The 13374-nt window shown below is 38.3% G+C and overlaps 2 protein-coding genes across 3 annotated transcripts; both read right to left on the bottom strand.

Annotated features, from left to right (window-relative positions):
- Positions 1-1317: 1317 nt before the first annotated feature.
- Positions 1318-6924, bottom strand: LOC110952958 (serum amyloid P-component-like). 2 transcript variants are annotated; one of them, XM_022196733.2, is made up of 5 exons: positions 6794-6924; positions 6574-6628; positions 3209-3311; positions 2820-3117; positions 1318-1629 (listed from the first exon to the last, which is right to left on the bottom strand). In XM_022196733.2, the coding sequence occupies exons 1-5, from the start codon at positions 6902-6904 to the stop codon at positions 1411-1413; spliced, it is 786 nt and encodes a 261-aa protein (XP_022052425.2). In that variant the 5' UTR covers positions 6905-6924; the 3' UTR covers positions 1318-1410. The 2 variants fall into 2 exon arrangements, with proteins under 2 accessions (XP_022052425.2, XP_022052426.2); XM_022196734.2 differs by having other exon boundaries at positions 6745-6809.
- Positions 6925-10467: 3543 nt separating this feature from the next.
- LOC110952959 (serum amyloid P-component-like) lies at positions 10468-12981 on the bottom strand. Its single transcript, XM_022196735.2, has 4 exons — positions 12927-12981; positions 11820-11922; positions 11441-11735; positions 10468-11328 (listed from the first exon to the last, which is right to left on the bottom strand). The coding sequence occupies exons 1-4, from the start codon at positions 12979-12981 to the stop codon at positions 11110-11112; spliced, it is 672 nt and encodes a 223-aa protein (XP_022052427.1). The 3' UTR covers positions 10468-11109.
- Positions 12982-13374: the final 393 nt, after the last annotated feature.

Raw genomic sequence — 13374 nt, forward strand, 5'->3', positions numbered from 1 at the left:
TGCCTTTTTTGTCATTTTGGTAATTAAATAACATTTGTACTATATTTTTGTTCACACAAGAATGACTTCATGTTTGTGTTGTGTTTATTTTTCAATGTACAACTGATTTGAACATTTTGATGATTGAAGAAGAATATTACACAGAACAGCAATAGAAGAACATCAACATCCATTTTGTTGACATTTTTTCCACTCTTGTTCCGTCTGTTTCGACTCTCTGTCCCTCCAACATTGTGCTAATCGTATACAATATTATCAGTGATAAAGAGGTTGGGGTAGTACTACAACTACTACAATTTCTTTAAAAGTATAAAAGGTAGCTTTAAAATTTTAATGCAGTGATATCAAAAATATGTTTGTTGAGGAATATCTAGAATATGAAATGACAAAAACATTTCATTACAAAGATATTGCAAGAAACAACCTCACCGGGTAAATTTTGACCCACCACATGCATGTAAGGGTTAATTATTAACTGCAGACAGGTACAATGAACTATTACTCAAATAAAACCAAAAAGACTGTTTTTCATTGACGTAGCTGATCTGATTATCCTGTGCCAATGGTCCTGACAGCAAACTATTTCCCTGAAACTCGTAAAAGATCTTTGCCCAAATTGCCCAAACTGGGAAGCATTTGGTTGCTCCACCGGACTGTGGACTGTTTGTTTTTTGCCACACAATGCAATCATTCCTCATCAGCTGCCATGTTCACCATATTTGGGTCCATGTGACTTCTTCCTCTGCCCCAAGGTGAAATTTAAGCTAAAGTTGTCTCATTTTGACTCAGTTTAGATGAATTGGTGCTCATTCCAGAAGGTGCGTGGACATGTTAAAGTAATGAAAAATACAGGGAGCATTACCAATTGTTGCAGGAGCACTGGGAGCAGGGTATCAGTGCACAATGAAACTACTTCTACAGAAATGGTGACCAAATTTACATCAGTTACAGTTTTGATTCTCATAGGTAAAGTGCCTGAACTTGTTGATCACACCTGATATTTAAAGAGGTGTCTATTTGAAACACTACTTGAAAATGAAATGTTGTTGTTGGCCTTCTCTCTGAAAATGTTAACAAGTAAAATAATCAGACAAACCTAAATATGATCAAAACATCCAAAATGACCTTTTAATGGATGGCGATTTAACAAATTGCTTTGACTTGACAGTTGTTTTATTATAGCTGAATAGTTTTGCACAGAAAAGGCAGCAGATTTATTAACAGCACAGTCTTAAGTGCAGATCTCGATTCGTGCACTGCATTGAGATAGACTTAAAAAATGACACACACTATCCTTTAATCAAGAGTGACAAAGAGTGAGTTGTTGACGTTGGTATTTTATTCTATTTACTGGACGTGAAAACACAGCAGATGAGTTTTTTTTTTGACATTGGATCCTGTTATCAAAATTCAGTGGCACGACATGAATTTTTCTTCTTTCACCACTCTGCCTATCTGCTGGAAGTCCATGGCCGCCCAGTTCAGCACGTTCCCCGGAGTGAAGTTCAGTTCGTTCAAATAGCGCTGGATCTCACAGTGCGACAGGACGTAGTCCCACATGTGGACGTCGGACACCATGCCCACGAAGGACTGCTTGTCGTGAAACCCTCCGCCGTAGCCGTCCTGCTCCTGTGGGGAAGGAAAAGGTTTGCGATACATTAAAATAAACCTAAATTTGAGATGGGCCACACAGTGCCTCTGTGGTTAGCACTGTTGCCTTGCAGCTAGAGGCATCCCAGCCTGGGCCCGGGATCTTTCTGCATGGCATTTGCATGTTCTCCTTGTGTATGCATGAGTTTTCTCCGGGTACTCCCACAGCCCAAAAACATGCTGAGGTTAATTCTAAAATCTCCATAGGTGCGAATGTGAGTGTGACTGTCTCTACGTGTAGCCCTGTGACAGACTGGTGACCTGTCCAGGGTGTCCCCTGCCTTCGCCTTAATTCAGCTAGGATGGGCTCCAGCCCCCGCCCTGTAACCCTAATGAGGATTAAGCAGTGAATTTTTATTTTTTTAGGGGCCGTTTATACGAGGACCATCCTAACAGAAAACGCAAAAGTGGCGTCTTGTCATTTCACGTTTAGACGAGTGGTTTTGAAGGAAATCTGCGTATATACGGTGACTCTATAGTGTGTGGAATTCGATTGGATATGCAGCTGGGTGGCGCTGTGATAAAACTCTGCCATGTCTACGCGCATGCTTACTATCTCCCTTTTCGGATCTCCGCCGCGGTAAATGTTCATGAATGGAATCTGTACAGATTCTGTACGTTTGTTGGTACGACTCCTGTAGTGTACATAGAGCTGCCAGAGTTGCTTGAAGGTAGGAAGGATGGAAATAATCACACATCTTTGTTTACGTCCTTGTACCGGCCGGCAAACCAAAGCACGTATGTGACGTAATCGCGTGCGCGACGTGGTCAGATATTGGCAAAGTTTTGCGTTTTGCTGTTTAGACGGAAACGTAACGGTGGAGCGTTTTCTACTTTTCCACTCTGGAGGCCGGTTTCAAATTTTTGCGTTTTCAAGCCCCCAAAACGCCGTCCTCGTATAAACGGTAGGGTGTTTTGTTGAAATATTTTGCCGTTTTCACCTGCAAGCGTCCTCGTGTAAACGGCCCCTTATTTAGCCTTTATTTAACCAGGTTGGTCCCGTTGAGATACAAGGATCTCTTTTTTTAAGAGAAGCCTGGCCCAGACAGCAGCCTGAGAAACTTAAAATTGCAACAACTAAAAACAGACAACACCAGTTGTATAGATAATGGATGGATGGATGGATGGATGCATGGATCTGAGATTTGTACGCTAGAGCCTTATCGTACCTGTCCTAGAATAATGATAGGACGTCCTCTGATGTTTGATCCAGAGCTGACATACTTCTTAATTGAAGGAAGCCCATCAAACCACATTTGCACTAGTCCAGTCTTGGAGTCCCAGGTGGTGCAGATAGAGTGCCACATGTTTGGCTTGTAGTCGAACCCTCGGAATTCTGCCTTTGCTTCCCTGACATGTGTCTCAATCTCCTTGTTGGTGTGATCCCAGAAAAGCAGGTAGGCATTATAAGAAGAAGGTAAAGCCATAGAGAACAGCGCGTGGTCCCTATTGAGATCTGTGAAGGTTCTGCAGACACGACAAACACATCATATGTGATATACGGTCACAGTCAGAGATTCAGTGGGTTCTTCTTTGTGTTTTATACATTCGTTGCTACCTGTGACAGACTGTTACAGCACTGAAATCTTCTTTTGATGAATTCAGCTTGACATGATTCGTGTTGCTTTCCACTGGGAAGGTGAGCATTTTACCTGTCAGATCTGAAAGGAGAGAAAACTGGTCTCTTATCACTTTTTTTTTACCATAGATTATTTTCACTGACAAGCTGAAGGATGCTTTAACCACATTATATGAAAGCAGGATCAAAGTTGAAAGTAAAACTTCAAAGCTTTCATGTCTTTATAGTTAGTAAAAGACATTTTGATTCTTCAGTTTCCGTTTGATTCTTGCTTTAGATTAATATGTTCATTGTTTGCATGCAAATTTTTAAATTGGCTCTTAGAAGGAAATAAAATGTCATGCACCAAAAGGGCTGCCACTATTGATTATTTTTCTATTGACTTACACACGTGGACAAAATTGTTGGTACCCCTCAGTTAAAGAAGGAAAAACCCACAATTCTCACTGAAATCACTTGAAACTCACAAAAGTAACAATAAATAAAAATTTATTGAAAATTAAATAATCAAAATCAGCCATCACTTTTGAATTGTTGATTAACATAATTATTAAAAAAAACAAACTAATGAAACAGGCCTGGACAAAAATGATGGTACCTCTATAAAAGATTGAAAACTATTTGACCAGAGTGACATGATTAACTCAGGTGTGTCATTTAATTGACATCACAGGTGTTTCCAAACTCATAATCAGTCAGTCTGCCTATTTAAAGGGAGACAAGTAGTCACCCTGCTGTTTGGTGAAAAGGTGTGTACCACACTGAACATGGACAACAGAAAGCGAAGGAGAGAATTGTCCCAGGACATCCGAAAAAAAATTATAGACAAACATCTTAAAGGTAAAGGCTATAAGACCATCTCTAAACAGCTTGAAGTTCCTGTGACAACAGTGGCTCATATTATTCAGAAGTTCAAGACCCACGGGACAGTAGCCAACCTCCCTGGACGTGGCCGCAAGAGGAAAATTGATGACAAATTGAAGAGACGGATCGTTGGAATTGCATCCAAAGAGCCCAGAGCAACCTCCAAAGAAATTAAAGGTGAACTCCAAGGCCAAGGTACATCAGTGTCAGATCGCACCATTCGTCGTTGTTTGAGCCAAAGTGGACTTCATGGGAGACGACCAAGGAGGACACCACTGCTGAAAAAAACTCATAAAAAAGCCAGACTGGAATTTGCAAAAATGCATGTTGACAAGCCACAAAGCTTCTGGGAGAATGTCCTTTGGACAGATGAGACCAAACTGGAGCTTTTTGGTAAGGCACATCAACTCTATGTTCATAGACTCAAAAACCAAGCATACGAAGAAAAGAACACTGTCCCTACGGTGAAACATGGAGGAGGCTCAGTAATGTTTTGGGGCTGCTTTGCTGCATCTGGCACAGGGTGTCTTGAAAGTGTGCAAGGTACGATGAAATCTGAAGACTATCAAGGCATTCTGGAGAGAAATGTGCTGCCTAGTGTCAGAAAGCTTGGTCTCAGTCGCAGGTCATGGGTCTTCCAACAGGACAACGATCCAAAACACACAGCCAAAAACACCCAAGAATGGCTGAGAGAAAAGCGTTGGACTATTCTAAAGTGGCCTTCTATGAGCCCAGATCTGAATCCCATTGAACATATGTGGAAGGAGCTGAAACATGCCATTTGGAGAAGACACCCATCAAACCTGAGACAACTGGAGCTGTTTGCTCATGAGGAGTGGGCCAAAATACCTGTTGACAGCTGCAGAACGCTCATTGACAAATACAGAAATCGTTTAATTGCAGTGATTGCCTCAAAAGGTTGTGCAACAAAATATTAAGTTATGGGTACCATCATTTTTGTCCAGCCCTATTTCATTAGTTTGTTTTTTTAAATAATTATGTTAATCAACAATTCAAAAGTGATGGCTGATTTTGATTATTTAATTTTCAATAAATTTTTATTTATTGTTACTTTTGTGAGTTTCAAGTGATTTCAGTGAGAATTGTGGGTTTTTCCTTCTTTAACTGAGGGGTACCAACAATTTTGTCCACGTGTGTATCTATCAATTACTGTACCAATTTGATTTTCCTTCAAAAAGAAATAATCCTTATAATTTTATTTGACTTAATTTTATTTTGAAAAACTGTATATTGTTGTTAAATGCAGCATGGTACAAAATATGAATAAGGGTTTATATATGACCGTATAAAACTAATGTGAAACTGGAAACAACATCATGATAAAAATAAATGAAACAGGGCTCATTCGTTAAGTCAACTCCCAAAAGAAATCTAAGTTTCTATTAAACTGCTTAAAGTGCAAACACTTAGTCTGTGTATTAAAAAGCACAACGGGTACACAGTGGATGTTTCACAAGCACAGACCAGTTAACGCAACTCCTTTTCCTCCTTATTGTGTAATTCTGTAATTCTCAGACTTTGGTAGTAGCTTAAAACTCTTTAATACAGCTGAATTTGTCATCTTTAACTCATGTTGGGTGAGTTTGTCTGATGACATGACGGTTGTAAAAACAGGATGTCATCAGTGCAGAGCAGAAGCTTAGAAATGACCGCTGCTTAACATGTAGACTCAATGCTGACTTTAATATACTTATTTTGTTGTTTGACAACGGAAAAATACAAAAGTGAGAACAGTTTTGTCAGAAACTGTACAAATAAAGCATATGTGAGCACAGAGAGAAGGAGAGAAGAAGCTTTGGAGGCTTCTGTTCTTTGGAAACTTTTACATCAAATCAATCCAGAGCCGAAATTTTCCAAAACCATATTATTGAATGCTGCTGACCAATACCTGGAGCCAAGAACGACTGACGCTGTAACACAGCAGCTGAGTAGATAAAAGATATTTCTTACAGTGACTTCAAATGTTTTAGAAAAAAAAAAAAACTTGTGTCCATTTGATATATTGGCATAAATGCATTTTCAGCTTGATGTCGGCTAATTTCGGCCGCCTAAGACGCAATGAAGCAAACTCACATTTAGTTGGGATGAAACAATAATGACACCTAAGTTTTAGATATGAGTAATTTAATCTTTCTTTGCTTACAAGTCAGTCAGATGTTTTGCAACGAGTGGCTGAAATTCCCAATTAGTTCTTTACAAGTAAAGAACTCTTTGTAAAGGCAGAAAAATCACAACAATTGGTATTAAATGCCAAAGATAACACATTTAAACCATCTTTTATTGATCTATTGCAAATCTCATGCTGGCTTCTTCCTTTTAAATTAAGGATAAAAGTATTTTTTTGTCATATATCAGTTGAATCTAACTTGACAAACTTAAATTCCTAAAGAAAGTTAATTATATATTGCCTTGCATGCATCTGCGGTATTCACTCTGTTAAATCAAATAAATAAATTTACCTTCGAGACTTGCAGCACATCCCCACAGCATCACCAGCACAAAGAACAGCTTCATCTGATGCAAAGATAGGAGAACAAAAATGGAAAACATTTAGATTTGATCCGTTTAGATCTCTTACTAAGACGATGAATGATCCTTTGCATTGAAGAGGGAATTTTTTGAACACATACTAAAATCATAGCTAAAGTCTTCATCCAGTTTTAAACTTCTCAGTCTTACCTTGACGCCTGTGTCAAGATTTTGCGTACGACTGAGTAGGGTTGTGAGTTTTGTATACTTTATTCCTTCCCCATTTCTTCCCGTGTGTCTGTGTTTCCTTCCTTTTTCCATTTCTTCTTTTCTGTTTAGAAACGTGTAATACCAAACGCCCATTATCCCCACATAGTGTTTTTTTTGTTGATGAATCGACACAATTTACATGCTCGTGTTGAAATAACCTTTGTTCTGTCTTGCAAAATCTTGCTGCAGACACTCTAGACTCAAAGTTCTCAGTAAAGCTCAAACAGGCCTCAAACAGTAAAAATGTGAAATATGAAATGCATTCTCAGAATTGCATGTTTTTTTTTTTTTTTTCATACTCTATCCTTCATCCTTGTTTTGGTGTGAAACTCTTGTTCACAGTTGTCAAAAGTACACCATCTTGTATGCTGACAATAACGTCACACTGAATAGAATAAAACTATCAATGCAGCAAAGTGATTACGTCACTCAGTGGAGTTTCTGCTCTATAATGTTACGAGAAGCAATCATAAAAACAGAACTTGAAAGATACTCATGTGAGAAAGGAGAAATGCATATATACATAAACAGCCAAATTATACAATACTGGTGGGAAAAAAAAATGGTATTGCAATATTAGGAAATATCGGAGGCTGCATGAAGTGACCATTGAAAACAAGTAATCGTTTTACAGTGATTTTGTAAGAGTGGATCTGGATTGAAAATGAGAATAATAACTATGAAATAAAGTTGACAGAAGAACACTGGCAAAGGCGACTAGAATAGTTTTTTGCTCTTCATGGCGTTCTCATCTGGCTTCATCATACAGAGCTTTATGCTGCTGATTTAAATGGTCAAACACAAAACACTGTCAGGTTGTTTTTCGTCAACTTCATGCTTTCCTGAGGTTGAAATATTTCCATACAGCTAATATTGCATTTTTCTTTTCCAACCAAATCTTCCTTTTTCAGTGTTCCTCGCTCATTTTGCTGTGTACATGCGGAACCTACTGTCATGAACAAAAGTTTACCAACACTTGAAAAGACCATGTGTATCATGTCTTGAGTTTTGACTGATTCTTAGAACTTTATGATGGAATCATTGAGACCCATGCGTCTTTGTCACAAAAAGCAATCATGCATTCTGGGTTTTCCATAGATTTGTGTGTTTTCTGGAAATATGACAAAATTGTTGGGTGAAAAATATCCATACAGCAACTTGAATGGGTGATGTAGTAAGCGGTGTTCATCAAGAACACACGTAGGTTTGGTGGTCTTAACCCCAAAAACACCAAACCTACCATACAAGCATGGTGGTGGCAGTATTATACTCTGGTTGTTTGCTGCTGTTGGAACTGCTACTTTACACAAAATAAATGCAATAATGAAGAAAGTGGATTGCCTCCACATTCTTCATGAAAACCTGAAATCATCAGCCAGAAAGTTGGATCTTGGACACAGTTGGATGTTTCAACAAGACAGTGACTCCAAGCACACTCAAAAAGTGGTAAAGAAATAGCTATACTGGCCTTTAAGACTGTTTTCCCCAAAGTTTTGACTTAAAACCATCTAGAACTTGTAGGCTGTGATGAAGAAACATGTGTGAGCAAACCAACAAATGTAGTTTACAGAGTTTGTACCAACTCTGTCAAGAGGAGGGTCAACGATATAAGCAGAAGCTTTTGGTACTCAAGTACCAAAAGTACTTAGTTGAGTTGAAAATGGCTGAAGGATGTTTAACCAAATATTAGCATTACTATATGTATATTTTTGGCCTAGCAGATTGTCATATTTTGTCTTATATTAATGAATCTATGAAAGCAAAATGCCTATTCTTTATGTAGCAAAAACATGTCTGATATGTATAGAAGCTGATGGAAACTCAGTACTGCCATGTTGTACATGGACTGGTACAAGTGTATGTAAACTTCTTTTCACATCTCAACAAACTCTGGGTCTTGTGAATAAAGTCACTCAATATATATAAAAACTCTAAAATTGGAGTAAATGACGCTCCATCAGACAAGCTATTCTAGCAGATTAGTCATGGAAAATGAGAACGGTGCAAGTTTTCTTTGCGTATGAAGGAGCAAAAAAAGTTGTAGCATGATGCCGTTCATGTCCTTCATGCCACGCGACTGCTGAAACAATATATTGTGCAGCCCTAGTGCACATCTTTCACAGATTTATAAGAAATTACCTGATCTCCACACCCACCTACACTTCCACTCTCTACCCCTTTATCCACATTATATATGCATGCCCTTTAAGCTGTTCTTTGCTGTGGCACCTCGACAGTTTGTCTTATTTAACTTTCTTCTCATGGCTGAATTTTTTTTGTGAGTGTCCACTGACACTTAACTGTACTCCGTCTCTGTTTTTACTCTTCTGCGGCTGTGAAGCAACACCTTCATAGAGCAAGTCTATTGAAAAAGTTGGCATAAGGTCAAAAATAACTTTATTTGGGAACCTCAGTTCGACTGCTTTTTTTATGCTTTTGGCTGAACTTTGGAACACAGTTTTGTACAGAAAGGACAGGAAGACAGTCTCGTTAGGTAGAAATCTCATGTTTTGGGCAGATAAAATAATCCTTCCATATGATTCTTGCATTAAGATGGACTTTAAAACTTTGTTGATGTTGGTAACTCATCTTTATATTAGATATTAAAGTACAGATAATAGGATTTTTGATGTTCTATGATACTGATATTTCCATTTTTAAAACACCCCAGAATCCTTGTTTGTGGCCAAAGTAACAATGGAGAAATTTGGCCTGGTTGGTATTGTTACCTTCCACCCCCCTCTTGCCTCAGATGAAACTAAACGAACCATAGTTGTTCACGGGTGAAACTAACAAAAACTGCACAAACAAACAGAAAACGGGGTTCTGTGGTCTAAAAGAGGATAGTGTGTTGTTGAATACCACTATCCCTCACTAAATCTACCAAGGTGATAGACCAAACTAAAGCCCCTTAAAAGAAAAACATTCCCCAAAACAAAAGAAAGGAAGTGCTGGGTTCTGTCAACTGACACGACACAAAGACAATTAGGTTTCCAGAAGAAAGCCGACTGATGGCGTCAAACCTTCCAGGCCACCTACCCCCAACCATCTGAGCAGTTGGGAGATCCCTCCTTATATCACCTCCCAGCTGATCGGCAACAGCACACAGCCGAGCTCAATCTCACAGGTGCAGCAGATTGAGCCTGATTTGAGAGACAGCCTGTGAATTTTCAAAGTCTGTAGCAATATAGAGATGTTTGTCCAAGTGCTTTGTTTAAAACTGGTGACCTGCCCTTTGGATTCCCACATCCTACACCCATAGTTAAACCCCTTCTAAAAAGAAAGCATTTAGCTAGAAAATGAGTCATGGTGTTTCTCAAGTTTCAGTCTTAGCTCCTGCACTTTTTATTATTTTTAATCACTATGTTGATGACACTCAGCTATAGATTGATGTGTCTCCTGATGACACAGGGCCAATCAAAGCCCTTTTTAACTGTATTTTATGCATCATGTATGGATGGCAGGAAATGTTCTAGAGTTTAATCATCACAAAACTGATGTCTCGGTTATTGGTTGTGAAAACTGTAGCAGTGGCATTAAACCAAAGTCAAAAGATAAAAATTCCTCAATCGACTTTGACTCATTATTATCAGTTTTTATTATATCCTTATCATTAGACTCATTGTTAAACAAAAAATAAGTGTTGCGGCCATTTTTACACATAATATACCGTACGTCTTCGATGAAAGTCATCAGAAAAATGTAGGAGTTTGGTGCACTTTTGTTATGACTGAATATTTTTGTGGTCAAGGACATCTTTGACATAAGTCTCCCTTTTAGTTTTTATGTCTCTTCATACTGACACCTACACAGAACAAGTCTGTTGAAAGACAAACGGTGCAAGGTCAACAACTACTTCATTTGATTATCTTAGTTCTCCAGCTTAATTACACATTTAACTGAACATACAGTTTTGCAGAGAATGGACAGCAGATTACCATAACATGTTAATTAGAGATCTTTTCATGGTGTGGACAGAAAACATAATCAGAGAAACCTAAATACCTGTGTCATATGATTGCTAACATGATTAAAACCATCCAAAACAATCATTTAACAGACAATGATTCAACATACACTACCAATCAACAGTTTGGACACACTTTCATTTGAATGACAAAGTGTGTCCAAACTTTTGACTGCTAGCGTATGTTGCTAACATTGTTAACGTCTTCTTTACATTGGACATAAAACACACACACACTCACACAAGGATTTTCGGTCCTCTAAAATACTGATAGTCTTGTTTTAGAAGTTCAGACACAAGCCATAACTTTATCTTCTGTCAGCACACCTTCTGCGATGGACAGGTCCAGCGCCTTCCAGTTCAGCACATTCCCTGGAGGGAAGCTAAGTTCATTCATGTAGTTCTGGATGTCACAGTTGGAGAGGATGTAGTCCCACATGTGGACGTCAGACATGGAGCCCATGAAAGAGTGTTCCATTTTGTAGCCCCTATTGTAGTATTCCTCCCTCTGTGGGGAATGTAGATGTTAGAGATACCATGAATAAAATGTTGTCATGTATACACTAGAGACACGCAGTACATTAAAATTGTTGTTATTGTGCTTTTCAGTGGATCTGTACCTGTCCTAAAACTATTTTAACAGGCCCTCGGATTAGCCCGTTGCCGGAATACTTGTTCATCAAGCGTTGTCCATCGAACCACAGCTGCAGGAGTCCAGTCTGAGCGCTCCATGTGGTGCAAACAGAGTGCCACACGTTGGGCTTGTAGTCGATCCCTTCAAATGTAACCTTTCTGCCATCTATGTAGAACTCCATCTCCTTATTGGTGTCATCCCAAGAAATGACAAACTGATTGGTGGAATAGATGGTGGCCAAAGAGAACAAGGTGTGGCCTCTTTTGAGGTCTGCTGCTGATCTGTAGTCATGACAACATGCATCATGTATATTTTTGTTCAGTCTACAGCAAACTCTTCAATGCATTTTACAGATTTATTGTTACCTGAAACAGACGGTTACAGTATGGAAATTCCGTCGTGCTATAGACTTTCTGGCATAAAGGAAGTTACCTTCTCGTGTGAAAATCAACATTTTACCAGACATATCTGAAATAAAAGAAAACAGTGGTTGGAATGAAACAAAAAATAAGAAATAATGTTGAACTTGAAAGCATTTTTCCAAGTGTCCACAGGTGTTACCAATACATTCTACGCATATCCTGCTCTGTATATTTTGACAGCCTCTACAAACGAGACGTTTTCCACATTTCTCTGCATGTCAACTGTAGAAAGATGTTTCACCATAAGCATGGTTCAACAATTTACTCCTCTAATTACCATTTTTGAGGCACGCTGCATGTATTTTATTGATCTCGTGATTTTTATTTTGCTCTCAGTATCTCTTGTTTTTTTTCTCTTTGCTATTTGTAAAAACTGCCTGCAGTTCACCGAAGGAAACTCTCAGAATTTTAGTTGCCAGGTGACTGTCAGCCACAGTTGAGTATATCATTGTTTCTTAGTTGTGAAAAAGGTCAGAGAAGTTTAAAAAAAAAAAAAAAAAAAATCTGGTTCAAATGGAATGGTAAGCTTGGATTTGGTTAAATTCCTGATTGAATCACACATCACACGATACATTCAAGGCCCGTCCGAACATTAAAAAATCTGTGATTCATCCTGGTTTCGCTCTTTCTGGCTCGAGTGTACTTTTAGGGATTATTTAACGACAACAGCCTTTCAAGCCTAACAGCAGGTTTAGGGGTTCACATGTTTAATTTATTTTGCTTGCATTTCAGTTACATATTTTGGTGTTTAATGTTTATTTGTGAGAAAATGTGGGCATGATTTTCCTCTTAAGTTATGACAGAAATGACAGAAATGTGGGAATAAGCAACATTATCTATTCCATTAAGCACATTTGACATGGTTTCACAATTATCTGTTGTATTTGTTTTTGCCCATTAAAGTTAAAAAAAAACAACTGTTGTGATAGGTTACATTCGAACCTGTAAAGATAAATTATAAAAGACAGCAAATCATCATATACTGACTTTCATGCGACCATACTGTGATGTTTCCTTGAGATATTCATTCTGTTAAATGCAGAAAAGTACCTTGAGGGCTTGCAGGACATGCCATCAACATCACCAGAACAAACAACTTCATCATCTAATACAAAGATCAAAGACATGGAAAAGAGTTAGACTTGATCCACTTTTATCTACTAATACTCTGTGTGTATTTCTGTTTATAACAGCAAATTACAAGTGGAAGCAATTTAAAATAAATATGTATGCATATATTTATTTTAAATTCCGACATCTCATTTTGAATTTCTTTGTCTTACCTTGAAATCTGTGCCAGGATTTTGCATGCAGTCGTGGAAAGGCTTGTGAGATTTGTATACGTTCTCCCTCCACTGCTGTTGGTGTGTCTGTTTCCTTTGTCCACTTCTTCTTTTTTTCTGCCTCAGACTGGCATAATATACAAATGCACAATCGCCTACATCATGATTTATTTTGATGAATCAACAGAATTTACATTGTGATGTTGAAATATTCC

The sequence above is a fragment of the Acanthochromis polyacanthus genome, chromosome 12 (genome assembly GCF_021347895.1).
Source record: "Acanthochromis polyacanthus isolate Apoly-LR-REF ecotype Palm Island chromosome 12, KAUST_Apoly_ChrSc, whole genome shotgun sequence".
In the NCBI taxonomy this organism is placed as follows: Eukaryota; Metazoa; Chordata; class Actinopteri; family Pomacentridae; genus Acanthochromis; species Acanthochromis polyacanthus.

Bases quoted from the DNA above. Each gene is read 5' to 3' on its own strand.
- LOC110952959 (XM_022196735.2), bottom strand. From the start codon at position 12,981: ATGATGAAGTTGTTTGTTCTGGTGATGTTGATGGCATGTCCTGCAAGC. The intron at 11,923-12,926 runs GTACTTTTCTGC...CTTTTATTTCAG, and splicing joins ATGTCCTGCAAGCCCTCAAG to ATATGTCTGGTAAAATGTTG. The intron at 11,329-11,440 runs GTACAGATCCAC...CATTCCCCACAG, and splicing joins TTAAAATAGTTTTAGGACAG to AGGGAGGAATACTACAATAG.
- LOC110952958 (XM_022196733.2), bottom strand. From the start codon at position 6,904: ATGGAAAAAGGAAGGAAACACAGACACACGGGAAGAAATGGGGAAGGA. The intron at 6,629-6,793 runs GTAAGACTGAGA...TCTTTGCATCAG, and splicing joins ATCTTGACACAGGCGTCAAG to ATGAAGCTGTTCTTTGTGCT. The intron at 3,118-3,208 runs GTAGCAACGAAT...TCGTGTCTGCAG, and splicing joins GCTGTAACAGTCTGTCACAG to AACCTTCACAGATCTCAATA.